The following is a 27,088-nucleotide window of genomic DNA, read 5'->3' as shown; positions in this document are numbered from 1 at the left end:
CCTAGATGGGGTCCCCTGTATGTGTGCGGTGGGCTCCTGTTCCGGGGGGTTTCCTACACGGGGATCTCCGCTCATGGAGCGGGTTTCCTCTATGGGAGCGCCCCTGTGCGTGGGTCTCCTCTGCTGGAGGGTCCCCCGACTCCCCCGCGTGCGGGCGGGGGCTCCCCTCCTACGCTCGCTGGAGGCTCTTGGCTGCGCCGGCTGGGGCGGGGACAAGGACACGGGGCCCATTGGCTCGATGCGCTCGGCGCTCGCACACAGATACCAGCCCCCGCCATTTTCGGCGCCGAGGGGAGAGCGGCGGCAGGCGGAGGAAGAGGCGAGCAGTCGCCGCGCCCCCCCCCCCCCCCCCCCCCCCCGCACGGGGCGCGAGCAGGTATTGGTCCGCTCCCCCCGGGGCGTGGGCGGGGCCGGGCCGCTTCCCGGAAGGCGGCGTGGGCCGGAGCCGGGGCCATGAGCGGAGCGGTGAGACGCGGCGGGGGAAGGGACGCGGACGCGGGCGCGGGCGCGGGCGCGGCCCCGCTGGGGGCGGGGGGTCCGTTGGGCCGTTGCCCCCCGGAGCGCCGGGGGCTGGGCTGAGCGGGACGAGCCCGAGCGCAGTGAGACGCGGCCGGTCCGGTGGCCTTGGGCCTCCCCGCGCCGGGCCCCCGCAGCAGCGTTCCCAGGTGACACCTCCCACCCCACCGAGGTGGCGCTGCTGGTGTCCGGCGAATTGCGGAGCTTCCTGCCGGGGCGGGGGCCTCTCGGTCCAGGCATTGCACCGCTTCTGTAAAGGCTTCATCTAGTCGTGTGCCACAAGTGCCGCCTTCCTTTCTTGTCTCCCCCCCAGTACTGGCACTAAAAGAAATTGGAGGCAATACGTGTTTTTGTTTCCTCGGGTACTTTCTGGATTTGACTCCACTTTGCATATGAGTTTCAGTGTTTCCCCTATAAAGTCAGGCAGTTTCTTCTGCTCTGTGTACATCTGTCACATAACAGCAAGGGAGAGAAAAAACATTTTGAAGAATGAGGAAGCTGTGACTTAAAACATACACAGACAGGAGGGGAAGGGGGGGGGCAGGTATATTACCTGAATCTGCTTCCCAGTGTTTTTCTGTAATTCACTTCGGCTGTGTCTACACTAGAGACCTTACAGCTGGACCTATGCAGCTGGACCACTGTAAGATCTCTCCTGTAGCTGCTCTATGCCAGTGGAAGAGTGCTCTCCCATTGACATCATTAATCCACCCCCAATGAGCAGCAGTAGCTATGTCGGTGGGTATGGCTCACCTGCCGACAGAGCGCTGTGCACACTAGCACTTGTGCTGGTGTAATTTATGTTGCTCAAGGGGATGTTGTATTCACGCACATGAGTGGCATAAGTGGTGGTGTAGACATAGCCTAAAGCTGATCGTGTCCTTTTAATGCAGCGGTGTTGTAGCCATGTCGGTCACAGGATTTTAGAGAGACAAGGTGGGTGAGGTATGTCTTTTGTTGGACCAACTTCTGTTGGCGAGAGAGACAAGCTTTTGAGCCACAGAGCTAAAGAAGAGCTCTTAAGTGTCTTAAAAGCTTCTCTCTCTCACCAACAGAATCATAGGGTCAGAAGGGACCACAAGAGTAAACAGAAGATGGTCCAATAAGAGAGATTACCTCACCCAACTTGTGTCTCTACTGTCCCTTTAAGATAGACACTTTCAAAAATGGGATGCTGCCCCCCCCCCCTCCAGTCCACCAAGACACAGAGAAGATAAAAAATATCTTCTGCCCTCCTGCCTGCATAGATAGAGGGGAAAAAACATCATTTCTGGTTTGATTTTTATTTTCAATAGGTGCTCCAGACATGTGATTAACAGTTGCTAATATTAATTATGCACTGGAGATTAGTTTAAAGTCTCTCTTATTTTTAGGTTTAGCTCAGCTTTGCTCCTGGCAAAAACTTGCTTGAGGATATTTTATTTTAGCAAACCATTTTTGCAAGAGGAAGCATTTCAGTCATTTTAAATAAAATGAAGAGTCAAACAATGGAATGTTGAACATGTGGTTTGGGAAAGCTTTTACTCTTGAGAGAATTCTGTGCCAAAAAAATTAAAATTCTGCACACAATATTTTAAAATTCTGCGTATTTTATTTTACAATAAATGTGGAGACTCCAGCATGGCAATGGCACAGGCCCCCACAGAGGTAGGAGACCACCTTACAGACCCCCGCCTTCCACCCTGAGGACACGGACTCAACGGTGAGGCTGCACCAGACCCTGACACAGCCCAAGGGCCAGTCCTGCCCCTCTGTGCTGGGTGCACCAAGATAGTGAGCGAGAGGGACAGAGTCTCGCAGGCATGCCTAGCCCTGGTCCCTGATCCAGGTGTGGGGCAAGTAGGCTCAGCCTGGTAGGATCTAAGTGTGGAGGGGCTGGGGTGTGGAAATCCAGGTATGGATGAGAGGGTTCTGTGTGGACTGTCTGGGGGGGGGTGGCTGGGGGGGGGGGGGGGGGTCTGGATGGTCAGGGGCTTGTTGGGGGTTCCAGGTGCAGGGGGAATGGGACTCTGTGAGGGGGTCCAAGTGAAGGTGGTTTGGGCTCAGTAAGGAGGGTCTGGGTGTGAGGATCTGCATGCAGCTTGTTGAGGCTCAGTGGGGTAAAGGGGTGGGCTGGGGTGAGGGTTGGGATGCAGGGGGAAGGGCTTGGCAGGGGGTGAGACTTGATAGGGTGGGAGTCCGGATGCCCAGGGATTGGGCAGATGGGGGAGCAGCTCCCTGTACAGTGATCCTTCCCTCCACAGCTGAGGAGCAATGGGGGTGGGGAACAGAGCTTCCTGCAGCAGGGAGAGGTTTCTCCTGGCCCCAACCACTCTTTGCAGGGGAAGAGGAAGTCCCATCCTTCCCTGCCCAGTTGGGGCTAGCAGCTGAGCCTAGCACAGGGTAAAAACCATTGGCCGTGGCATCCACAGCCTGGCGCCTGCCCTCCCCCTCCCACTCCCATGGAATGATTTACCTCTCCGTTGGCTGTGCTGGGCACCCAAAACAACATGCCCGTGCTGCTGAGGAGGGGTGCATGACCGTTCTTGCGGCTTTCCTTTGCTTCCCCATCAGAAGTCATTTTTCTGTAAAGAAGCAAAGAATTCTGCAGGGGACATGAATCCTGTGTGCACGCAGGGGTGCAGATTTCCCCCAGGAGTAAGCACCTCTTAAGCTTGTAAGTGGCATTTGTAAAATTGCAGTTCATAAGGTCGATCAATTACTTTGAGTATTTTGAGTAGAAGATGAAGAATGACACCTCTGTTAATTTGCTTTGAAAAACAGTTGCTATGCATGCTTTCAGAGAAATATATTTCAGAAGAGTCCCGTTGTCTATAATAATAGTATTTGGTGGAGAATGTTTCAAATATTTACTGCATTTACTGTTTCTCTGCTTAATGTTAGGCACTGTAGAATATTCCTTTATGAAAACATGTTCTCAAACAAACAACACAGAAAAGGGAGTTTTACACAGTCTTCTTTTAACTAATACTGTATGTGAGCAGAACAAACACTTTCTCACTGTAACTCTGGTATCCTTCATGAAAGTGTGTTCTATCCAGGTACTAACATTATGGTTGATTAATACTATTTTAAAATAGTATTAATCTTTAAATCCAAACTCAGTAACAGAATACTGCCTTAAATTATTAGAAAATAAAATATTTTAAAATCAGCTCCTCTTCTATTTACTTTTTGTGACCTAATTTCAGGGTTCTGTTTCTCTGCTAGTGTAATTGCTGTTAATATCTAAAGCAGTGGTAAAGGATGTAGTTTCTGTATTGTTATAAACTTTAAAGCTAGCAAGAGATTTGCAGAAAATCATCTTTCTTATGGTTCCTCCGGCACTTCTGAAATTCTCCTAAGGCAAAACCATGCTTGTTCTGGTCCTCTTTAACATATTGCGGCACATGCCTGAATAGTAGCAGTAAGTGTGATTAGTCGTGGCTCTGTTTGGATTGGGCCAGAAAGGAATCTTTCTGTACAAAACTAGACATATATGCAGTCCTCCACTGCTTGCTGAGAGACTTAGGGAAAAGAGACATAAATTGGATTCCTTGAACTAGTCTAGTATCCTGGCTCTGTCTGGACATATCACATCTTCTGTGGTCCAGTTTGTGGCGGGGAGTGAAACCAGGTGGGATTAGTTTGTCAGCTCTTGCTGGGAAAGGGCTATGTACACATATTGAATCCATAGAAATGTAGGACTGGAAGAGATCTGAATAGGTCATCTAGTCCAGTTCCTACACTGAGGCAGAACTAATTATTATCTAAACCATCCCTAACAGGTGGTTATCTAACCTGTTCTTAAAAACCTCAAGTGACAGAGATTCCACAACCTCTAGGTCAGCAGTTCTCAAACTTCATTGCATTGCAACTCCCTTCTGACAACAAAAATTACTACACAACCCCAGGAGGCGGGACTAAAGCCTCAGCCCGCCTGAGCATTGCCACCCTGGGTGGAGGGGGCCGAAGCCCAAGCCTCACCACCCCATGCAGGGGCTGGGGGGATAAAGCCGAAGCCCAGGGCTTCAGCCCTAGACACGGGGCCTGCAATCTGAGCCCCACCGCCCAGGGCTGAAGCTGAAACCAAAGCCTGAGCCCCGCAGCCCAGGGCCGAAGCCCTTGGCTTGGCTTCGGCCCCAGGTGGTAGGGCTCAGGCTTTGGCCCCGGGCTCCAGCAAGTCTAACACCAGCCCTGGCGACCCCATTAAAACAGGGTCGTGACCCACTTTGGGGTCCCAACCCACAGTTTGAGAACCCCTGCTCTAGGTAATTTGTTCCAGTGCTTAACTACCCTTATAGTTATCAAGTTTTTCCTAATATCTAACCTAAATCTTCCTTTTTTCAATTTAAGCCCATTACTTCTTTTCCTGTCTTCTGTGGATAAGAACAATTGTTACCCTCCTCTTTATAATAACTTTGTACATACTTGAAGACTGTTTCCTCCCACCTCAGTATTCTCATCCCCAGACTAAGCAAACCCAATTTTTCAATATTTTCTTGTAGATCATGTTTTCTTGACTTTGAATAATTTTTGTTGCTCTCCTCTTGACTTCCTCCAATTCATCCACATCTTTCCTAAAGTGTGGTGCCCAGAACTGGACCCAGTACTCCAGTTGAGGCCTTATCAATGCTGAGTAGAGTAGAAGAATTACTTCTTGTGTCTTGCTTACAAAACTCCTACTAATGCATCCCCGAATAATGTTTGCGCTTTATTTTGTGTGTGTGTGTGCGTGCGCGCGCGCGCGCAATGGTATTACATTGGTGACTCATTTAGTTTGTGATCCACTTTAACCTCCAAGACCCTTTTCCTAGGCAATCATTTCCCATTTTGTAAATGAGTATTTCTTCTTAAGTGTAGTATTTTGCATTTGTCCTTATTGAATTTCATCCTATATATTTCAGACCATTTCTCAAGTTTGTCAAGATCATTTTGGATTCTAATCCTGTCCTCCACAGTGCTTGCATCCCCTCCCCACTTGGTATCATCTGCAAATTTTATACGTGTGCACTCTGCCATTATCCAAATCATTTGTGAAGATATTGCAGAGAACCAGAGGACTGATCCCACTCAATATGCCCTTCCAGCTTGACTGAACCATTGATAACTACTCTGAGTACAATTTTCCAAGCGTTTGTGTACCCACATTATAGTAGGTTCATCTAGGCTATATTTCCCTAGTTTGTTTATAAGATCTTATGAGACAGTATCATAAACCAGACTAAAGTTGAGATATCTCACATTGTTACCCGCACATTCTAGGGCATCCACCCCTACCCTTCTGTGGGCTCAGTGTAACCCTCTTCAGGTTGGCCGGACCTTTTCCCAACAACAGAGCCTTTACACAGTAAATCCTTAACTTGAATTTATTAGCAGTTGATGAACAGAACACACACGCCAAGTATACAGTGCTCACCACTCCTGATAAAGCTAGTGATCTCTTCCCGATGGTCAGTCAGAATTGGATAGTCTGTGGCTCCAACTTCTGCACAGAATGATCATGCAGGGTATTGAGTTTTGGCAGCTTTGATCTTGGGCTGTGTCCCAGAATTAGGTTCCAAAGAATTTCTTCTTGGAGCCCAGTTTATATAGTCAAACTTAAGTTCTGCTTATGTATACCTTAACCAATCCTTTAAACTAAAGTATTACGAAATAATTTTCTTCGCCAGTCTTAGCACACTACCTTTTACATACTAGAGTCAATTTAAATTTTGCTAAATCAGTTACGCAACTAACAAAGGACAGAACCAATTAAAGGTCAAACAAAAGGGAAGTATAGATTTCCCAACTGCAACTGCTAAGTGGTTCTGCCAGACAGTATGTTATCTTGAAAAGTTTTCCTTTAAACATCTTAATGTCTGTCTGTTTATCTGGTCACTGTTTGTGCTATATGCTTCCTTAGGGCTAGAATGCTTTCTTAACAACCTATTATATTATATTGTTTTGGCGTCGTTTAGATGGAACATGACTCCCTACTTTTAGCTAATGGCTGCTGCTCCTTACTGCAGAAAGGCTTCCCCCTGATCCACAAGGCATCTTATACTGTACTGGTGTTGAAGGGGGGAAAAGCAAGAGAGATCTGCAATAGGAGGAAAAGAGATTGACAAAAAGACACCAACTAAGACAGTGGCAGTGCATATTAGTTTATAAATGCCTTCACACTAAATTGCTGTCTGGGCCTGAAGTTTAGACTGAGTACTACAATCTAGCATGCTATTTCTCTTCTGGTGAAGATAGTAGCTCTCATAACGCTTTAATTATTGGTCTATGTTGTTAAATGAGCAGCACTGACTGACTCCTGGAGGGAGTCTCATTCAGTTTCCTTTAGCAGGATAAATGATTGCCATAAAGGAGCATTGGGATGATGGCTTTTGGTAGATACTCCGGTGAGAAAAAATACCGTTGGGCTGGAATAACCAAAACACCAGTCTAGATAAATAAAAATTTAATTACTGACTGCGGGCTGAACTAGCTGTGACCTGCCCTTAAAAAGTGCAGCAATTGACTGGGAGCAGCAGTTGACCAATGGAGTTTGCCTGAGGCTGAAAAATGCAAAATTAGCCTCAAACATCAGTTATCACATACTTCACTGAAGTGAAAAAATGGATGATTTGCCTGCCCACTCCCATACTCTGCTAAATTCCTTCTCTTTAGCTGTATTCATCCAGTTATGCCTCATCCTACAATTGGAGATGAATGCTTGTGACTGATAGTGGTTATAAAACTTTGGGACCATCATATTCTTGTCATGTGATCAGATTTGAGACCTTGGTGTTCCTGGACAGTCACTAAGATTTTTTTCCTAGTCTGCACACCCTTTTTCCTGAGCATCCAACAGGTAATCTCAAGCAAAAGTGAGAGTTGGAAACAAAGGGTAGAGGGGAAGATTCGTTCCAGTTTCCCAGTTAGGCTCTGCATATAGGAATAGATGTATTGACTGTGGTGCACCTTGCCATGCAAATAAAGTAGTTTGGCCATAATCATAGTACCTCTGCACCAGTACTTTCAGTGTCATAGCAGTAATGGGATCATCCCATGACAACATATTCTGTTTTCATGCCTGTGAACATTGGTATAAGAGGGCTGGGTTTGGCCCTGTGCTGAATGCTTAACCATAGCAATGTGACACTGATGTGACAGGTTTGTGCACCATTGCTTTTTGTAGGCAATAGAAGGATCAATCCCCACTTTAAGCAAACTATTTTTGAAGGATTTTAAAGGGTCTTAAACTTTTTTATGTATCAGGGGGTAGCCGTGTTAGTCTGTATCTACAAAAACAACAAGGAGTCTGGTGGCACCTTAAAGACTAACAGATTTATTTGGGCATAAGCTTTCGTGAGTTAAAACCTCACTTCTTCGGATGCATAGAGTGAGAAACTTTTTTATGTTTCAGAAAAGAAGTAAGATATACTAATAAAAAGTCAGACTTAATATTTGTCCAGATCAGGTTTTCCATATCTGTGTATGTCTGAACTACGGAGGCTATACTAACATAGCCCCATAGTGTACACACAACCTACACTGACAGAAGGTTTTTTTTTGTCAGTGCAGAAACACCACCTCCCCAAATGACAGTAGCTAGGTCAAGAGAAGCATTCTTCCGTCAACATAATCCCGAGGGTAGACACAGCTATATCAGCATAGCTACATTGGTCAGGGGTATGCCAACAGCATTTGCCTCCTTATAAAGTACTCATGCACTAATTCTTAGCACTAGTGCCATAATGTTATCACTGATTTGACCTCTTGCATTACATCTGTTATGCAGGAAGTAGTATCGTAGGGAAGATACATGTACTGCACTGTTGTGATTTTTAGGAATTCCCAATAAGTATTGAAGTTGAGTTGGAAAATATTTCCATGTGCAATTTTTTGTGTGAAGCAATTTTATTAAGTTTCCTATTTGTACACTGTTTTAAGTTTGGAATTCCATACTCATGTGGCCTCTCTCACTTTTACGGTTTCTTTCAGCTTCCAAACAAAGGACACAAAAAGAGAGAGGAAGAAAAAGGAGAAGATTCCATTGACACCGAATGCAGCGAACTAGGAAACATGGATCTGAAATTCAACTCCTCAAGGAAATATATTTCGATCAGCGTACCTTCCAAATCGCAAGCCATGTCACCTCATATCAAATCAGTAGATGACATAATCGTTCTCGGCATGAATCTCAGCAAATTTAACAAACCCACTCAGTTTTTTATTTGTGTTTCTGGAGTTTTTATGTTTTATCTAATCTATGGATATTTACAGGTAAATTCTGTATTTGCATTTTATGCTAGTACCTCTGTTTATTTTGTTGAACAGTATTGGACAATGTGTAGCTTGATTGGTCTAAAAATCGTCCTAATCTATAAATTTTAAAAAAACTACATTAAAAGAACATTAAGATCACACAATGTCAAACACTGAAGTTAGGGAAAAAATAGTACATGACCATATAATTAAAAACTATATCATAATGCAGCTACAGAAGAGGACCTAATTAAGGATGCTTGTACTACCTTAATTCTTTTCTTTCCTTATCTTTTGAGTGCATGACTTTGCATCTTTAATGTTAACATTTTTATGCGATTTTTTTTTTTTTAAGTTTTTACAAAAACAAATTGAAAAAACAAAAGTTACATTGTATGGGACCATAATGACCTCCACATGGGTCATCATCAGGGTTGAAACCTTTAGGTCTACAGTATGGACTTCTGCCACTTCAGCTAACTATTAGTAGACTGTTATCCTTTCTGCACATTCACTAGAGGGGGATGAGATGCATGCTGTGGCAGTGGGTTCACAGCTGTTTTCTAGACAGCAGAGAAATTTTATGACTCCTGTATCCTGGGTTTTCTTCCAGCTTCTGTAGATGAATGTTCTCTAGTGGTTACATACTTTTCTGCTCCTGTCCTCCATCTGCCAACCTGACACCAGGGAGGAGGGTTATTTTTTGTTTGTTAAATCTCCTTCCTCTGAAGCATCAGGAATGGCCACAGCTGGAGATAGGACATTGGGCAAGCTGAAACTGGGCTCTGAGGTGACATCAACCATTCTCTCTTAGGGTAGGTCTACACTTACCCGGTAGTTCGGCGGCGAGTGATCGAACTTCTGGGTTCGACTTATCACGTCTTGTCTGGACGCGATAAGTCGAACCCGGAAGTGCCTGCCGTCGACTGCGGTACTCCAGCTAGACGAGAGGAGTACCGCGGAGTCGATGGGGGAGCCTGCCTGCCACGTGTGGACCGAGGTAAGTTCGAACTAAGGTACTTCGAACTTCAGCTACGTTATTCACGTAGCTGAAGTTGCGTACCTTAGTTCGAATTAAGGGGTTAGTGTAGACCTGGCCTTAGGTGCTTGCCTGGCTGGTTCTTGTTCATATGCTCAGGGTCTAAATCAGTGGTCCCCAACCTTTTTCGTTTGGCAGGCGCCAGACGAGCCACGGAGGACCATGGCGGCAGACGAGCATCCCCCAAAATGCCGCCGACAAGCGGCAACATCAATAGGCGTCGTCGCCAAAACGCTGCCAACAAGCAGCGTCATCCAGAGGCGGCATCTCGGCGGATGCTCGTCCACCAGCCAGTACGCGGGCGCACTTAGATGCCCCTGCAGACGCCATGGCGGGGACCCCTGGTCTAACTGGTTGCCATATGTGGGGTTGGGAAGGAATTTTTCCCCAGGTCAGATTGGCAGTGACCTTAGGGGTCTCTTGCCGTCCCCTGCAGTGTGGGGGTTTGGGTTACTTGCCAGGATTCTCTCTTATATCTATCTTCATTTCCCTGCCATTATGGGGGGCTCAGGTATTTGTGCTCCCTTGTCCCTCCTGTTTTCTGCCTGTGGCACATAATAGTCTAGTGTTCTATAGGCTGTAATACTTTGGTCTCATTTCAGTTGTTGTATTTAGTATGCGGGTGCTGGGGATGGTGTAGGTGGCCTGTGATATACTCTAGGTCAGACTGATGATCTGGTGGTCCCTCCTGGCCTTAAACTCTGACTACATATTTTTAATTCCTGCTCCAAAGTGTGGAGGTGCTAGAGCTTCTCACCAAAATAGTAGTTTTGGGTTTTTTTAAACATTGGCAAAACATTTTTCCCAACCTTGTTCTCAGACATGATAGGAAAACTTTTGCTGAAACTTAAAAACAGTCTGAGGCAACACCTGACATGGAAAGTTGCAGCCCAAATAGTTAAATTTGGCAAAGTTATTAGTAATTGAAAACAGGGTCTTATAATGGAAGGTATCAGTCTTAACTATCAGTCTTGCTGCTAGCTCTGGCTAAAATGGATACATCTGCATAATTCTTTAGACAGTGTGTCTGTTTTTCCATAACATATTACTCTCTTGTTTTAAATGTCTGTAGATTCCTAAGAAATTAGAATTACCATTTAAAAGAGAAATTTACTAAGTTAATGTTAACAATTTGTACTTAATCTTTTATGAGTCATTTGAGAGTGCTGTCTAGAAACCGTCAAATACTGAGTAAAATGAATTGAAAACCAAGTTAAAAGCAGCCATGAAGCCCTCTCTAATTTAAGATGAATGTTTATGGGCCAAATGCCAATCACTGATGAATCACTTTAATTCAGTGGAATTACGACAGCAATAAATGTGGCCCTCTTTTTTCAGTCTTTAAATGCTGCCTCTCCAATAGTTGGAAGCTATGTATACTGCATGTCCTCTCTACTTATTGCTTTGTAACTTAAAAGCATGATAATTGCATATTCACATTGAGAAAATAGGTATCCTAATTAAGTTTTATTTAACAGTTGGTATGTGTCTGTTTTTTGTTTTTATAGGAACTGATATTTTCAGTGGAGGGTTTTAAGCCCTTTGGTTGGTACCTTACTTTAGTGCAATTTGGGTTTTATTCCATTTTTGGACTAATAGAACTGCAGCTTATTCAGGATAAAAGGAGACGGTATGTATTTTTAAATGATGTATCCTTTAACACATTTAAGTTATGCTAAGTTAAAAAGTTTTGATGAGGCAATCAGTTTGATAAATCTGGGAGCATAAGCTTTCGTGGGTAAGAACCTCACTTCTTCAGATGCAAGATGTGTCTTATGCTCCCAATACTTCTGTTAGTCTTAAAGGTACCACAGGACCCTCTGTTGGTTTTTTTTACAGATTCAGACTAACACGGCTACCCCTCGGATATTTGATAAATCTGACTTCCATAATTTGTGTATGAATATTTGCTGTTATTTCACAGATAATTGAGTAGATTTGTATGGATAGTGATAAGATAAAATGTAGTATGATTTGATGAGTGGATTTGCAATTGAAGATATACATCACTGTTTGTTTTCAACCATATACTCGTGTCCTTTGTTCCTATTTATTATGCCTGACTTCTGTTGCAATAGTGAAATGGAACACTGGCACCAATGGTTGACTTAAAAAAAAAAATACACACACACAAGTTGAAAAGTTTTAAGTATCATTAATTCTTGATGCTTTGTTAGGAACCTTTTAAATTGACACTCCCATGTTAATGAATATCAGGATATGATGCTACATATTTGAGTGTACAGGTTAATATACTTTGTTATTGTGCTTATACATTTATTTCAGAGGTTGCAGAACAAGTACATTAGTATTATATTGTATGTACTGTACTATGTAAGCAAAAGGCTAGTGTTTCAGATTTAGGTCTTGATGCTGCAAAAAAGTATGGACATGCACATGCTTAATTTTAAGAACTATAAGTAGTCCTATTGAAGTTAGTGGGAGAACACACAATGCTTAAAGCTAAGCAGATGCGTAAGTCTCTATGGGATCAGGACCTTAGGAACTTTGAGGTTGGTTGGAGATGCAGCTGTTTAGGCCAGACCCTTTCATTTACTTTAATTTTTTTCATTGTATTTTTCAGTTTTATTTCATTGTTTTCAGATTCACATTACACAAATTATTTCCAATAATTTATGAAACATGATTTATGGAAGCATTGACAGTGACTCCATAGTTAGTTATGTTGAAATTTGCACTTACAGCAGGACTGAAATCTGTTTCACAATTTTCTGATTCAACTGAGTCTCCAAATTTGGCGCGCGCGCGCACACACACACGCTAACATCTCAGAACAGTCTGCTTTTTGACTTTTAAAATTAAACATGAGTTATTTTCCTCCCCAGTTCTTCCCACCAATAGTGATCCTCAGCTGAGATCCTATAAAATTTTTGTTCACGGTACACTTTTCAGTTAAACATGCATTATATTTTCAACGCTGACATTCTAAATTAAAGGTATTTCTAAAATGAAGTCAGATTTATCAGGTTACACAGAACTGTTAATTTGTTAAGCTTATTTTTAAAGAGAATAATATCTTTGACAAAAAAAGTAACCACCGGTAAAAACTGGTGGAATGTCCGTATAACTGTGGTACAGAATGTATTGTGAATAAGGCACGGGTTCCAGCAAGACTATTCCTTATTCACTGATCCCCTTTACTGAATTTTTTGTATGCAGCTAAGTTAGCTGCATGTGTATGTGCACAATGGCCTTTAGGTGCTCACTTCAAACTTAGTGCTATAATGGTTTCAAATGTACATGTGCAAAGTGTAATTGTCAGCAGGTGATAACACGCCACATCAAAAGCAGCATTCACCCCAATACTCAAAGTTCTCAATATTTCTCAGTTAGGGTATTTCAAGACCAAATCTCAACTTTCTGTCTTCATCCATTTCTCCAAAGTTATAAAAACGCACCAGCATTACTTTAGAAACGGGCTATGTATTTTTTCCCCATTTTCTGCACACACACAGAAATGGGAAAGCTTTTTGTTTAAACTTCACAAAGAAATTCATAGTCAAACAGAGAGATTTCAAAAAGTTACAAGCAACTAAAAATGGAGGTGGTTGCTAGAATTGTTACACAGTTATGAGAGAAAGGTAGTTAAAGAACAAACAGATTCAGGAGACATAATATTGTTCCCAGCTTCCGGTGTGTTCTTTTATAAGTCACTTAACCCCTTTGTGACTTTCTTTTCTGTGAAATAGGGATAATTCCTGACGGGCTGTGTTAAGTCCTTTAACAGTTGTGATATGCTTTGTAATCCTTAAATAGAAGGCACTAATGCTTTAGTCTTCTATATTCATTAGACCCAGTTGAAAATATGAAAAACTTCAACTGTTTTTATAGTAATTGTTAATTTCATTGAAGAGATGAAATTTTTAGTGAGTTTGACCCATTTTTCAACTAGTTCTAGTGTATCCTTTCTTCTAGCTTCTCCCATTATGAAAGTCTCACCTATTAAAAATACAATATGCTCATAATACCAAGATTCATACATTTATATTTTGCAGAATCCCAGGCAAAACCTACATGATAATAGCCTTTCTAACTGTAGGGACTATGGGTTTATCAAATACCTCCTTAGGATATCTGAATTATCCTACTCAAGTCATCTTTAAGTGCTGTAAACTGATTCCTGTTATGATAGGAGGAGTCTTTATACAAGGTATGCACTGTTCTTACTATTAAATGTTTTTCTTATTAGAAGATAACCACATAAGGGCCAAATCCTGTATTCCATTGACTTTAATGGAAGTTTTGGGTAGAGCTGGGCAGGAAACAGTTTTCCTGTCCGGGGGGGGCTGGGGGGGGAAGGGAATGCCCATAAAACATGGCTTGGATCAAAATGGTTTATTTCAATATTGACCTTTTTAAACAAAACAGTTTACTATAAATTAACTTAAGTTTCTAAACAATGTAATTTTGAACTCAAAAACCAGAACTTCTCATGTTGAAAATGTCTAAATAGGATATTTTGACAAATTTCAAAAATGTTTTGAAATGGGAAATTTGTCAAGAGAGACCTTTTCCTGCAGAAAGTTTTGGTTTCAACAAATCAACAATTTTGACAAAAAAAAAAAAAATATCCCAACCAGCTCTGGTTTGGGTTCCTCAGAGAATACAGGATTTACTCTAAAATTGTATTTCATGCTATGATATACCAGAAGAGGTTCTGGATGATGAATCTGACTGAAGCTCATAACTCTGAGCATGTAAATAAAATACATAACATATTTCAATATTTTGATAATCCTCATAATATATATCATGAAAAATTCTCACTTGTATCTGTAGATTTGTTGCTACTCAAAGTTAGTAAGGGTACATCTGTATAGCAAGTGCCAGCAAGCCTGAGTCAACAGATTCAGGCCCACACTATGGTACTAAAACAGCTGTGTAGATGTTGTGGCTCAGGCTCTGTTGGCTTGGGAGAATGGGGGAGGGTTTCTGCACAGCTATTTTTAGTGCTGTTATGCGAACCCGAATCTGTCGACTCAGGCCCTGACACTTGCTGGCACTCACAGTGTAGATGTACCCTAAGATTCTCCACATGGCAAAGGACTACAGAACTGAGCCCAGAATGTAGTATTCCTATTACTGTAGTTCTGTCTTGTAGTTACAGTGGAACATTTACACTTTTCAGTATTGAGACTGAAGCAATAATAATAAAAAAACAGTTTTTAAAGAAGAAAATCAAATATGCAAATTTATACTAAAAAGTAAATATTGTATGTGCAATTAACAGCTCAGGTCTGTCGCACAATTAAATCTTCTTGTCATTTAAATTTGGAGCATTCGGGTCTCTGTAGGTAATGTTTTTATAATGCCTTTGGATTATATAGTGCTAGGTTCTTGAAAGCTGAGAACATAGTTTAAAAATGTAGGTGTTAAACAATTTTTTCTGGCAGCTTACATGGTATACACAGTCCCCTGGGAAGGAATGGAATCTGTTATTCAAATGATATTCTCAGGACCCCCAAAAATACAGCTGGCTGCATTGCTAAGTTCTAGAACAACAATTCCCAAATCATAGAAGATTAGGGTTGGAAGAGACCTCAGGAGGTCATCTAGTCCAACCGCCTGCTCAAAGCAGAACCAACCCCAACTAAATCATCCCAGCCAAGGCTTTGTCAAGCCAGGCCTTAGAAACCTCTAAGGGTGGAGATTCCTCTACCTCCCTAGGTAACCCATTCCAGTGCTTCACCACCCTCCTAGTGAAATAGTGTCTGTTGAGCCTTTTCTGGTGCTTTACAGATAACTGGCTGACCAAACGGTACTGGCTCTCCTTGTTTCCCTCTGATGTTACATTTACAGATTATTTTAGTTATCTTTAATCTATTTTTCCATGGAAGTAATTGCTGTACAGTAACTCCTCACTTAATGTTGTAGTTATATTTCTGAAAAATGTGACTTTAAGCGAAATGATGTTAAGTGAATCCAATTTCCCCATAAGAATTAATGTAAATTGGGGGAGGGATTAGGTTCCAGGGAATTTTTTTTTTTTTTTTTTTTTGCCAGACAAAAGGCATTATATATATTTTAAACAAGCAATTTAATACAGGTATTAGGCTGGCAGCCCCCTCCCCCCAGTGCCTCCTGCTTGCCAGCGTACCCTGCAGATCAGCACCTTCCCCCTGCTCCTCCCGCCTCCTGCGGCATTCGGGAGGGAGGGGGAGCTTACGTGCCACATCCTCGCTTTCCTCCCCTCCCCCAGCCTCCTAAATGCCGCAAACCAGCTGATTGCCACTGGCGGGAGGCGCTGGCGGTAGGGGAGTAGGGAAGCTATTGGGGGGGGCTGCCAGCTGTGGACAAAGCAGGCGGCCAAACGACATTATAGCGGAGCATTGCACACCTTTAAACGAGCATGTTCTGTAATGGAGCAGGGACGCAAGATTGAAATAACGTTAAGCGAGACGACGTTAAGTGGGGAGTTACTGTAGTTGCCAGAGAGATGTGTAATCACTCTATGGGAGGAGATGTGGCCTGTGCCATTGTAAATGGTAACAGCTATTGCCCACAAGATTTCTCAGTGGAGATGTGGTATGTACTATGAAAAAGTTTTTGAGAACTGCTGTCGTAGAGAGTTGCAGTCAGGCCTTCTACTCAGATATTGGGAGGGAGAACATTGGGTCCATTTGTTTTGGTGGCGTACTGAATGGGAGTTTTTCTCCTTTGTCTGCCATTCCCCCCTAAATAAAGGGGAGTTAAAATTAAGACTATTACATAGCCTTATTTTTTGTTGTTGTTTGTATTTTTGTATAGGAAAACGTTATAATATTGCAGATGTGTCTGCTGCAATGTGTATGAGTCTTGGCCTAATATGGTTTACTTTAGCTGACAGCACAATCGCACCAAATTTCAACTTGACAGGTAAAGAAGCATTTTACTTTATGGTTTAATAATTCTTATTTTGCCTAGAATGAGCATTGCATAAAAGTGGGAGCCTTTGGTGGTAGACTTTGTTATATCATTTTACCAGCAGCACTACAGCTATAATAGAAGAGACACTATCATTCTAAGCCTTAGTTCTCAAGCACTTAAAACTTCCCCAGATATTACCCTTGGATCTGAAATATCTCTGGTGGATCTCAGTACAGAAGTAAATATATCTTGAGAAGTTTGATAAAATTCCATTTGACCAGTTTTGAAATATTTTAAATAGAATAAAAAGTGGGTTTTGTTAACTTTCAGACTTATTTCTTGCAGCTGGTAACTGAAACTTTTTTCTTTACCTCATCTTTGCTATAGATTTAGTCCTCAGTGAGAACTAGTGTTCTTGACATTTCTTCATGTAAGTTAGAAATAGTAGAAGATATTTTAACTGATGTGATACTTCATAAATTCCTATCTAAAATTAAAAGGAAAAAAACACTTATGCATTCATTTTTGTATAAATTAGCGAAATCAAAAGGAACTTTCGCTGGACCACCAAAAAGCACAGCAGGTCTAACCTTGGGATTAATTTCAAGCTTCTGCCTCTTTCCCTTGAGGTACTAGAACTGTCCAAAAAAATTCAGTTTTTTAAAATAAAGACAAATTGCTTATTTTCATTAAGTTCTTACTCAAAAAGGGCTTAACCATTTTTGCACTGACACTCAAACTGGAAAATTTCACCCTGAAAGTTGGAAGTTTGACCAAGTTATAAGTGACTGAAAAAGGCTCTTTAAATGGAAACAGTCAACTTTAATTCAGTGCTTCATCTACAATATCTCAAATATATGTATTTGAATAAGCAGTCATTTCAGTTTGCACCTGGTGTATTACAGGGCTTCAAACTTTGAAATCAGGATTACCAATCTCCAACAGAAAGGTAGGGCCTCTTCAGATTCCATCTTAAAGCGGATGGGACTATAGACTTTGATATCCATCACCATTAAAATCCCTTGAGTCCAGCAAGTCTGTCAGCCTTTCTGTTACGCTCCATGCTGCTACCTTAGAACTGCACATGCTTTCTAGAGAGTACAGCTCTGAAAAGCCTACCTCACAGTGGAACTGCACATATGTTCTCAGGATTATGTAAACACAGTGCTTTCATATTTTACTAATTTAACAATTACATTAAAACAATTCTAGTGCAAGATTGTTTGGTGTTACACATACTTAATGCCTACATCATGAAATTTCAAGTTGTTTCATGTAGTAACCATGAATTATGTGCTATATAATAAGGCATTGGAGTTAATGTAAGAGTAACATGTATGTACAATGTAGAAATTTAGGGCTGTCCATTTTGAAGCTGTTTTTATTTCAGGAGATTCAGATGAGACATAGTAATTGTTTGACAATTCATTGTGGAACCTTCATTCATACCAGCATTGGTTGATCCTAAAACAAAATGATCCCTTTTTTAGGGAAGAAACCTTACCTTTTCAGAAATGTTATCCATCTAGTGTTGAGCGGTGCTCAAAAAGTAATGATTTATGATGATGTCTGAACTCAGATGGTTATTTAGTCTTGTCCTAGTTTTGCTATGTTGGCTTTATAATGTGTGTCACTTTAGTGGTATTACAACTGGAAAAAATGCTACCTATCTAAATTATAGGCTCTACCTGTATACATCTACATAGTGGAACAAGAGACAAGATGTGTAGTTGAACAGAGACACATGTATTTTGGGTACAACATGTGGGTATGTTCTTTTTTGCACCCACCAAATAAGTATATCCCAGGAAAAACACATGTAGGCACATGTTCTTACTGAGGTTTTAATAGTTAAAAGCTATTTTTAAGTGGCATTCTTTAAAATCAGATTTTAAAATGTCAGATTTTTATTTTTGAATTTGTGTGAAAATATCTCTCTACAAACTGAAGGACTGAAGACCATGTTGGTCCTAACACCTTCAGTAATTTGATGTAAATATGTCTTCCGTATGTAGTCTTTGAGTATTGTCAATATAAGACGACAAACAGCACTACTTTTTTCCTTTTTAAGGCATTTAGGACCCGTTTCAACCAAAGATCTATCTTGACACACACAATACAAAAGGATAAAGAAAGACAGAGTTGAAGGGCTAGGGCACAGGACTGGAGCTCAAAAGAGAGTCTTCTTTCAGAAGACTGGAGCTCAAAAGAGAGTCTTCTTTCAGAAGACTGGAGCTCAAAAGAGAGTCTTCTTTCAGAAGACTGGGTCTGAGTTTTTTCCTGCTTTGCTGTTTACCTGCTGTGTAAGTTGAGCAAGTTACCTCTCTGCACCTTCCTCCCACCCTGTATCTGTCCAGGTCATAAAATCTAGTGTGAATTGGGGTTTCTGCAGTTTAGAAGCTGGATATTTTATTTTATTAGCTGAATGATGGAGGTAGGAGGCAGCTTAGTATAGTTCCTAAAAAGTGGGCTTACTTTTGACATTACATCAGTATAAATCAAGAGTAACTCCACGGAAGCCAGTGGAATTAACCTAAGAATTTTCTCACTGTGTAATTTGATGTACCTTGTCCTTGAATAATTTTATTTTATTTTTTTCCTCTGCAAAGGGACAGCAAACTCAAGAAAAGCACCGTCAAGGTGCCTCTATGAAACAGACTATATATTGACATTTGAAATGTATGTAATCAGAGTAAAAAGAAAAGTGAACTATAGACTTAAGTCTCTTGAGGCTTTCAAAATAATGTTAACTTTTTACTCTGCAGTGTAACTTTAAAATGACAAATTCCTAAGAATTCATTTGTCTTATGACATCACCTAGTTGCTAGTCACTAAATAATAATGTCACATTTCCTCCTGGTGGTTTATAATAATGCATTTGTTAGAAGCATTTACACACAAACTAGTATGATTCTGGCTGGAGCTTTTTTTTTTTTTTTTTTAACATATTCATGATTTAATCAAAATTCTTTAAACGTGCACATTGTCAAGGGCAAATCTATTTACACGTCACAGTTTTGCCTAAGGAAGCAAAACTATGCTGAGAGGTTAAATGGAACAAATAATCTTTGCTGTCTGATATGAATGTTACAAACACAAACCTGAGTGGATTTAAAGCATCAGCTGGATGAACAGTTTTGCCCGTATTGTGCCATCAGAATTTTGTAAATCAGATTTAAGGCTCTTTAATAGCAGTGGAGTCCAAGAGAAGCATTGCTGTGCAAAAGCAGCAAATAGACTTAATGAAACATACCCCACTCAGTGTTCCATTCGTGCAGTAAAGATGTTAGCAAAGGAAACAGACGTTGACTTTTGCCGATGCAGTCTTGTACCAAGGAAGGAATACATTTTAAAAGTAGAATTGATATTTAGTGCTCAGTATTGGCTCTTGGCATTGTCTGACTGAGTAGCGCTTGGAAGTATAATGCCTTTTAAAGGCCTAATCCAGGGGTCGGCAATGTTCGGCACGTGGCTCGCCAGGGTAAGCACCCTGGCGGGCCGGGCCAGTTTTATTTACCTGCTGACGCGGCAGGTTCGGCCGATTGCGGCCCCCACTGGCCGTGGTTCGCCATCTCGGGCCAATGGGGGCGGCGAGAAGCCATGGCCAGCACATCACTCGCCCGCGCCGCTTCTCGCCACCCCCATTGGCCCGGGACGGCGAACCGCGGCCAGTGGGGGCCGCGATCGGCCGAACCTGCCACGTCAACAGGTAAATAAAACTGGCCCGGCCCGCCAAGGTGCTTACCCTGGCGAGCCGTGTGCTGAACGTTGCCGACCCCTGACCTAATCTCTAGAGTGACTGGCTGGGAGGATGCATGGAAGAGGCACATCATGATACATCTATGAAACAGAAACTCTTCCTCCTCTGGCCACTCTACTGGCAGTACTATCTATCCACTCTCCAGTGATGGGAATCTTATCATGGTTGGTCCATGCATGGAAGGAATATAGGATAAAAATTTCCTACACACACACATTCCCTCAAGCCTACATCTGCAGCAGGAGACACAGTTTAGCCCATAGCTTAATTAATGTTACAGTAATTGTGTTTGGCTGAGTAACTTTAGTGTGTTCTGCTAATCACCTGCAGTGTAGACTTTTAAAATACATTATAAAGCATTTGAATTGGGAGATAATTTTGTTAGTTATTCAATAACTTTAAATAATCTATTTTGGAAGAGAGTGTTTTTTCTTAAATGCAAGGTGTGTGGTTTAGAAACTTTACATGGACTAAAACTTTGCATTATCTTAACATAGCAAAGAAATGTTTTTTATTTGTGTGTGTGCGCAAAATTTTCCCTCCCCCAAAAAACCTGTGAGGTACAAAGGAAGTGGTCCATTTGATTCAAATTGTGTGTGCCCTGCTGTGTCTTAAGTTTTTGGACGAGGTTCAGATCTTACTGTTTACCATCATTGATTTCCGTTACTGCTGATTTATATTGATGTAAAGTGAGATCAAAATCAGGCCCTTTGTGGTGTTTTGGGTTTTTTTAAGAAAACTTTTTTCAGATTCTGCCAGTAGTATGGATTGGACTTTTGTGCCTTTAAATAAAACTCTTGAACTATGAGATTAAACTGGCTAATGTGCACTATCATCTTATTTTATAGTGGTACACCCATATTGGCATTGTAATGGATTCAAGCTACAGACTGATACAGTATGTGAATAAGTATAGTTTAAAAGTCATATAATGGATAGTGATGTAAAAATGTAGGAAATATGACTGACTCAAAACTTCCTTGACCAGATACTATGTGCTCCTCTCGCTAAGGGAGAAAGAAGTGGTTTTTATTAAAATAAATAAATAAATAAATAAGTTATAAACACACTAATGAAGTCCCATAGGGCCTGTTTTTCCATCAATGCATTTCACTCAGGCATCAGATGTTTCTTCAGGCTTATTACTCCTGTTCTGGCTTCTGCTGCTAATTATAAAGAATTTTTTTGGCATATACAATGCCATTGTTGTAATAGTGCCCCTAGATACCTGATTGAATAGATTATAGATTCATCTCCCTCTGCTTGCTTCCTAGTGGTTAGAAAATGGCAAAGGCCCAAAATGGTAGCATGGAGGCAACTTTATAACTAAATTTTTAAGGAAATTATTAACTTAAAGTTTTCCAATTCAAACAGTCCCAAGGATCAATTTTTCTGATAGGAAAAGTTTATTCCTTCCTTAAAGTATTTGTACTGGTCCTACAAAATATCTACCAATGAAATATGAAATCTTAAGTAATGTCATGCTGATTAACCTATTTGTTTCCTGTTTTTGCCCTCACCATTTAATTATGATGGTCATGGTATAAGAAACAATACAAAATAGACATTACTAACTGTTGACATCTTGTGTGCTGCTAGTTAATTTAATGTTATATTTTTATGAAAGCTGGGATTCCAACATGTTTTCATACAATATCCAGCATTAATCCTAACTCTTGAAATGTCAGAGATATTGGTTGGTAAAATAGTGAAAGAATCAAAGTTTGGAAATTAGTTGACTTGTGATGGATAAAGAATCATTATTTTTTGTTATTGTTAAGCTGATAACATTACCTGCCATGCAGTGAGTTTGTTGTGGCCAAGTAGTGCAGCATATACATAAACGCACACATTCATCTTGTACCTGAACAGCACGTAGGCAAATAAAGTAAGTTCAGAAACCTGAAAACCTTTCACTGTGAATCCTCTTGCTTTTGTTGTTTGGTCAGTATTGCCATGTTTTTCCTTTTTTGTGTGTTTGTTAAATATACTGGAATTGCTTTTTCTTTTCTTTCCAACTGGACATACTATATTTTATATGAATAATATTCAGAATTAATTTGATCTGAAAGCTTAATCATTATTACTTATTTGTAATGCATGAGAGCCCGGATGCCTATATCAGGGTTTGGTGCCCCATGGTGCTGGTCTGTGTAAAATAAGACAATTCCTGCCTTCCAAAACTTATGGTCTAAACCAGTATAAGCAAAGTGAAAATTGTTTGAGTTAGCATCTTGCAGTACACGATGAGTACAGAATGGCATTTGTCTTATTAATTAATACTGTTTGTTCTTCCCTTTTTCTTTTCTTTGAAGGTGTGGTCCTTATATCCCTTGCTCTCTGTGCAGATGCAGTTATAGGAAATGTGCAGGAAAAAGCTATGAAGTTACACAATGGTTCCAATTCAGAAATGGTAAATACCTGACTCTTTAATCTAGTGTTCTGTCACGCAGACCAGTGGCTCTCAACTTTCCCAGACTACTGTACTCCTTTCAGGAGTCTGATTTGTCTTGTTTATCTCCCAAGTTTCACTTCACTTAAAAACTACTTGCTTACAAAATGTGAGATAAAAATACAAAGGTTTCTCAGCACACTATTACTGAAATATTGTGTACTTTCCCATTTTTACCATATAATTATAATATATATCAATTGGAATATAAATATTGCACTTATACACTGAAATGTATCATATAGATCAGTATAAACAAGTTGTATGAAATTTTAGTTTGTACTGACTTTGCTAGTGCTTTTTATGTAACCTGTTGTAAAACTAGGCAGCTATCTAGATGAGTTGATATACCCTCTGGAAGACCTCTGCATACCCCCAGGAGTACACTTACCCCTGGTTGAGAACCACTGACATAGACTATACCAATACATATGGAATTGGAATTTTCTCCTATTTTTAAGAGATATTCTACATAAGTCAAGATATACTGATCATGTAATGGCAAACCAAAACTTAATCTGTTTATCATGCATATAAAAAGAAAGTGCTTGTGCTGCTGTACTCACTTTTTACCTTCAAAGGTACACATTTGTGTACATTATTAAATGAAACAAGTTTTGAAGTTACAATAATTCTATCCTATTTTTGTCTAATATTTGTATAGACAGGAAGTATATCCTTTGTTTATGCATCCTTCCAGTATAACTGAAATCAATGGAGGGTTTTCCATATAATTAATGTACTCCAGGTTTAATAAAAATATAATATGTTCCCTTAGTTTGAATTATTTTGTATTTTGTCTATTGATTTAAATGTTTTTAAAAATCCCATTCAGCACCTAAGTACCTTTAAAAATCTGGCCATCCATATTATAGTGCTGTAGATATAACTAAGAAAAACACAACTGTGGGACTAGTAGCATAACAGTGAAATCTGAAATTGTATTGGCAAATTACATTTATAGGGGAGAGCAAGTAGACAGGGGAGATCAAACCCAAAAAACCAGTAGGCAGTGAGTTGACACTACCGCATAATTGCCCTAGATAATATGGGAAAGTAATCCAACATTTGATGTTTGTATCGCATATATACACATGCAATTTCTAACACCTATTGTAGTCAATTTGGTCCAGAGCTGCTGAAAAAACTGACAGAATTCTAATGGACTTAACATTGTAATTGATTTTAAAAAAAATCCAGAACTTTGAGTTAAACTACCTTTTCCATAAGCAGTGTAAAAAACCAGACTAAACATCAAAAGTGACTGATTGCTGTTAAAGTGAAACCACAAAGGTACTGCAAAAAGAACAGGAGTACTTGTGGCACCTTAGAGACTAACAAATTTATTTGAGCATAATCTTTCGTGGGCAACAGCCCACTTCATGCTCAAATAAATTTGTTAGTCTCTAAGGTGCCACAAGTACTCCTGTTCTTTTTTGGATACAGACTAACACGACTGCTACTCTGAAACCTGTCACAAAGGTACTGACACCCTTTTTATTTAAAAAAAATCTGAAAGAGTTAATTTTCTAAAGAGCAGTGACAAAATATTCAGCTTGACTTGACAAATGTTATTCAGTCCCAAAAGATACAAAATGTGATGCACAAAGCTTAGAATAAAAGAACCAGCAGATGCGGCTGAAAAGTTTAAAATGATTGGAGAACTCCTCTAAACTTTGGTAAAACTTACATTATATACAGATATCAATAGAAGCACATCCATTAAAACTTTACCTCATCGGAGTTTAGTAGTCTATCCTCAGTACAGAACAGAGGCACTGTGACTAACCCCATTAGAAATTACTTTACAAAATAATCAGAGCTTGAAAATTAAGTGCCTTTATAATAATGAGCAGTATGGGATTTTGAAATTCATATGAAGCCCAGAAGCTCTTCATCGCTTTTTGAAGCAGTAATCAGCTCTTTTTAAAATCCTTGTTCTCCTAAGTGCCAACAAGATTTGAGGAAAGAATGATTCTCAATACAAAACATTGGTAAAGATTAAATAATGTTGGTAATTTTACACACTTAATTTCTTATTGCTAAATAGGAAGACCATAGCAGAAAGGGGGAAATAAAATCACCAAGGATATGGATGAGTCTAGCAAGTGAAAGAATCTGCAGCTAATCAAAACAACAAATGTCTAGCACTAGTCAAGTGAAAGTGTGAAGTGACTTCAATGCCCGTGAGCTCAAAAAAAGAGTTGATGTTCATTGGCAATAACTACACATTAATAGCCAACCCATTAATCTGTAAATCAAATTGAAAGTGTTAATTAAATATGGTTATGAGAACTCTTGTAGGCTTTCTTCCCTTAGTGGAATTAATGAAATTTTCATAGTAGACAACAAGGCCAGAGTAAGTGGAAACTTTTTTTGGAGTTAACCTAATAAAAAAAATATTGCTATTGCTGGATTTTATTCAAACTGATAATTAAAATTTTGTGACTTTGGCATTAGTATACTTATCGGTTTCCTTCAATAGCATATTGCCGTACGTATTTTATAAAGCAAAACCTTTTTTCTTCAATTACATTTGTTTTTTCAAATTGTATTCAGTGAAGGTAATGATGCCTATAGTTAAGATTCCCTACTACTTTGTCGTAGGAACAGTGGCAGAAAGATCTAATTACTAGAGCACACTCCCCTACAAAGTCTGGACTAGAACCTATTATTCCATAGTCTTCACATTGCTTTGCTGTCTAACAAATAGCTGTGAAACCCACTGGCAAAATATGTCTATAGATGCTTGTAGTGGCAGGTCTACATACAAAATAACAGCCTTCTACTGCCACCAGTTACTCAATTAGCTACAGTGGTAGAGGATTGTGCTGATGTCTTACTGTGGGGAAGGGGTCAATATGGTTGTACATGATGATGAAATTTGTTTTTCTAATGTTTTAAGTTTTTAAAGAATTTCGGAAGAGGCATCCAAAAAAGATGTTAAAAGAACATTAAGGTTGCAAAGTCAAGCACTCAAATATTAGGAAATGCAAGAATTAAGTTTACCTGACCCCTTTGTACATGTGCATTATAATAAAATCTTTTTGATTGCATATTGTTTTTTCCACAGGACATCTGCCTTGTTCTATGCACACACTGGACGATGCTTTGGGAATTGTTCGAGATTGTGTAATGTATGAATTTGTTGTCTGTAGGACCTTTGCCTCATTCGTTGAGGAAGTTGGAAAGTGTTTAGTGAGTGAAGCAGGGGATTATTGTGGGAAGAGAAAGGATTGTCTCATGGTCAAGACAGATTAATGCTGCCCTGGAGAATTGGATTCTGTCCCTGCATCTGTCACCTGGTGGGCGGGGGCGTGGTAGAACAGGGAACGAGCAGGCTCCAGGTTGAGAATATGGATGCTGACAGTTCCTACCTGCTCCTTGGTGCCTATCCTGGGCACCACAGCCCCTCCAGTTCCTGCTGTTGCCTCTGCCCTCCCACACATACATGAGTTTATTGAAATATTTCCATTGTGGAGATGGTAACGCTCCCACTGCCCACCACCAGTTCCACCACATAGTTCCTATATGACGCTGGGCAAGTTGCTTAAACCAAACTATTCACAAGTGGCCACTAATTGTGTGTTACATGTTTTCTCGATGCCCAGCAGGAGACATGTAGGGCCAGATCTGAAGGAGTGTATAAGGGCTCACAACTGTAACAGAAGTAGAAGCTGTGCTATAAATGCATAAAATATTAAGTACTCTGAAAAAATCAGGACCTTGGTGTCTGAAATCCACCTCCCAAAATTAGTGGACACTTCTGATAATTTTGGTCTTTAGACTCCATCTCTCATTTCCTGATCTGGACAATGAGGGGGGGAAAGGGAGGGAAATGCCATCTCACCTCACAGGGTTGTAGTGAAGATAACTCAATGTCAGTAAATAACCGAGATACTATGAGATTATAGTAGAAAAGCCCATGAGGAAATTAATTCTGTATTCAGTGCAGTGTTCGGATGATGTGCAGTGAATACAAAGGGCTACACGCCAAATGATGAAGATAAAAAGAAACGTTAAATAGCTAACCATTTAGTGATCACTGTCTGTCCTTCTCACTGAATGAGGCATGGGTTCTGTGGAAAAAATAATATGTGATCATGTAAATTAAAGACTGTCATGATGAACATGCTCAAACGGACTGAATTAAGGTTGCACAGGCAACCTTAATTCTGGGATTTCCAAATTTATGAATGCTTGGCTTTGCTAACAATGTAGTTTTGTTTATGTAATT

The 27,088-nt window shown here is 40.4% G+C and overlaps 1 protein-coding gene across 4 annotated transcripts in view; it reads left to right on the top strand.

Moving 5' to 3' along the window:
- Positions 1-346: 346 nt before the first annotated feature.
- Positions 347-27,088, top strand: part of SLC35B3 (solute carrier family 35 member B3) — a 35,854-nt gene continuing 9,112 nt past the window's right edge. For 2 of the 4 annotated variants that reach the window (XR_004644657.1, XM_034762289.1), the window contains exons 1-6: positions 361-465; positions 8,470-8,751; positions 11,281-11,402; positions 13,789-13,943; positions 16,541-16,648; positions 22,715-22,812. Coding sequence is in view for 3 of the 4 variants with exons in the window: in XM_034762289.1 (XP_034618180.1) it covers positions 454-465; positions 8,470-8,751; positions 11,281-11,402; positions 13,789-13,943; positions 16,541-16,648; positions 22,715-22,812 (777 nt within the window). In the remaining variant the exon portion in view is untranslated. Of the gene's footprint in view, positions 466-8,469; positions 8,752-11,280; positions 11,403-13,788; positions 13,944-16,540; positions 16,649-22,714; positions 22,813-27,088 lie in introns of all 4 variants that reach the window. The other 2 variants (XM_034762290.1, XM_034762291.1) reach the window with 2 other exon arrangements.

This window comes from Trachemys scripta, chromosome 2 (assembly GCF_013100865.1).
Source record: "Trachemys scripta elegans isolate TJP31775 chromosome 2, CAS_Tse_1.0, whole genome shotgun sequence".
NCBI classification, from domain to species: domain Eukaryota; kingdom Metazoa; phylum Chordata; order Testudines; family Emydidae; genus Trachemys; species Trachemys scripta.
This window is presented reverse-complemented; position numbering and strand designations above follow the sequence as displayed.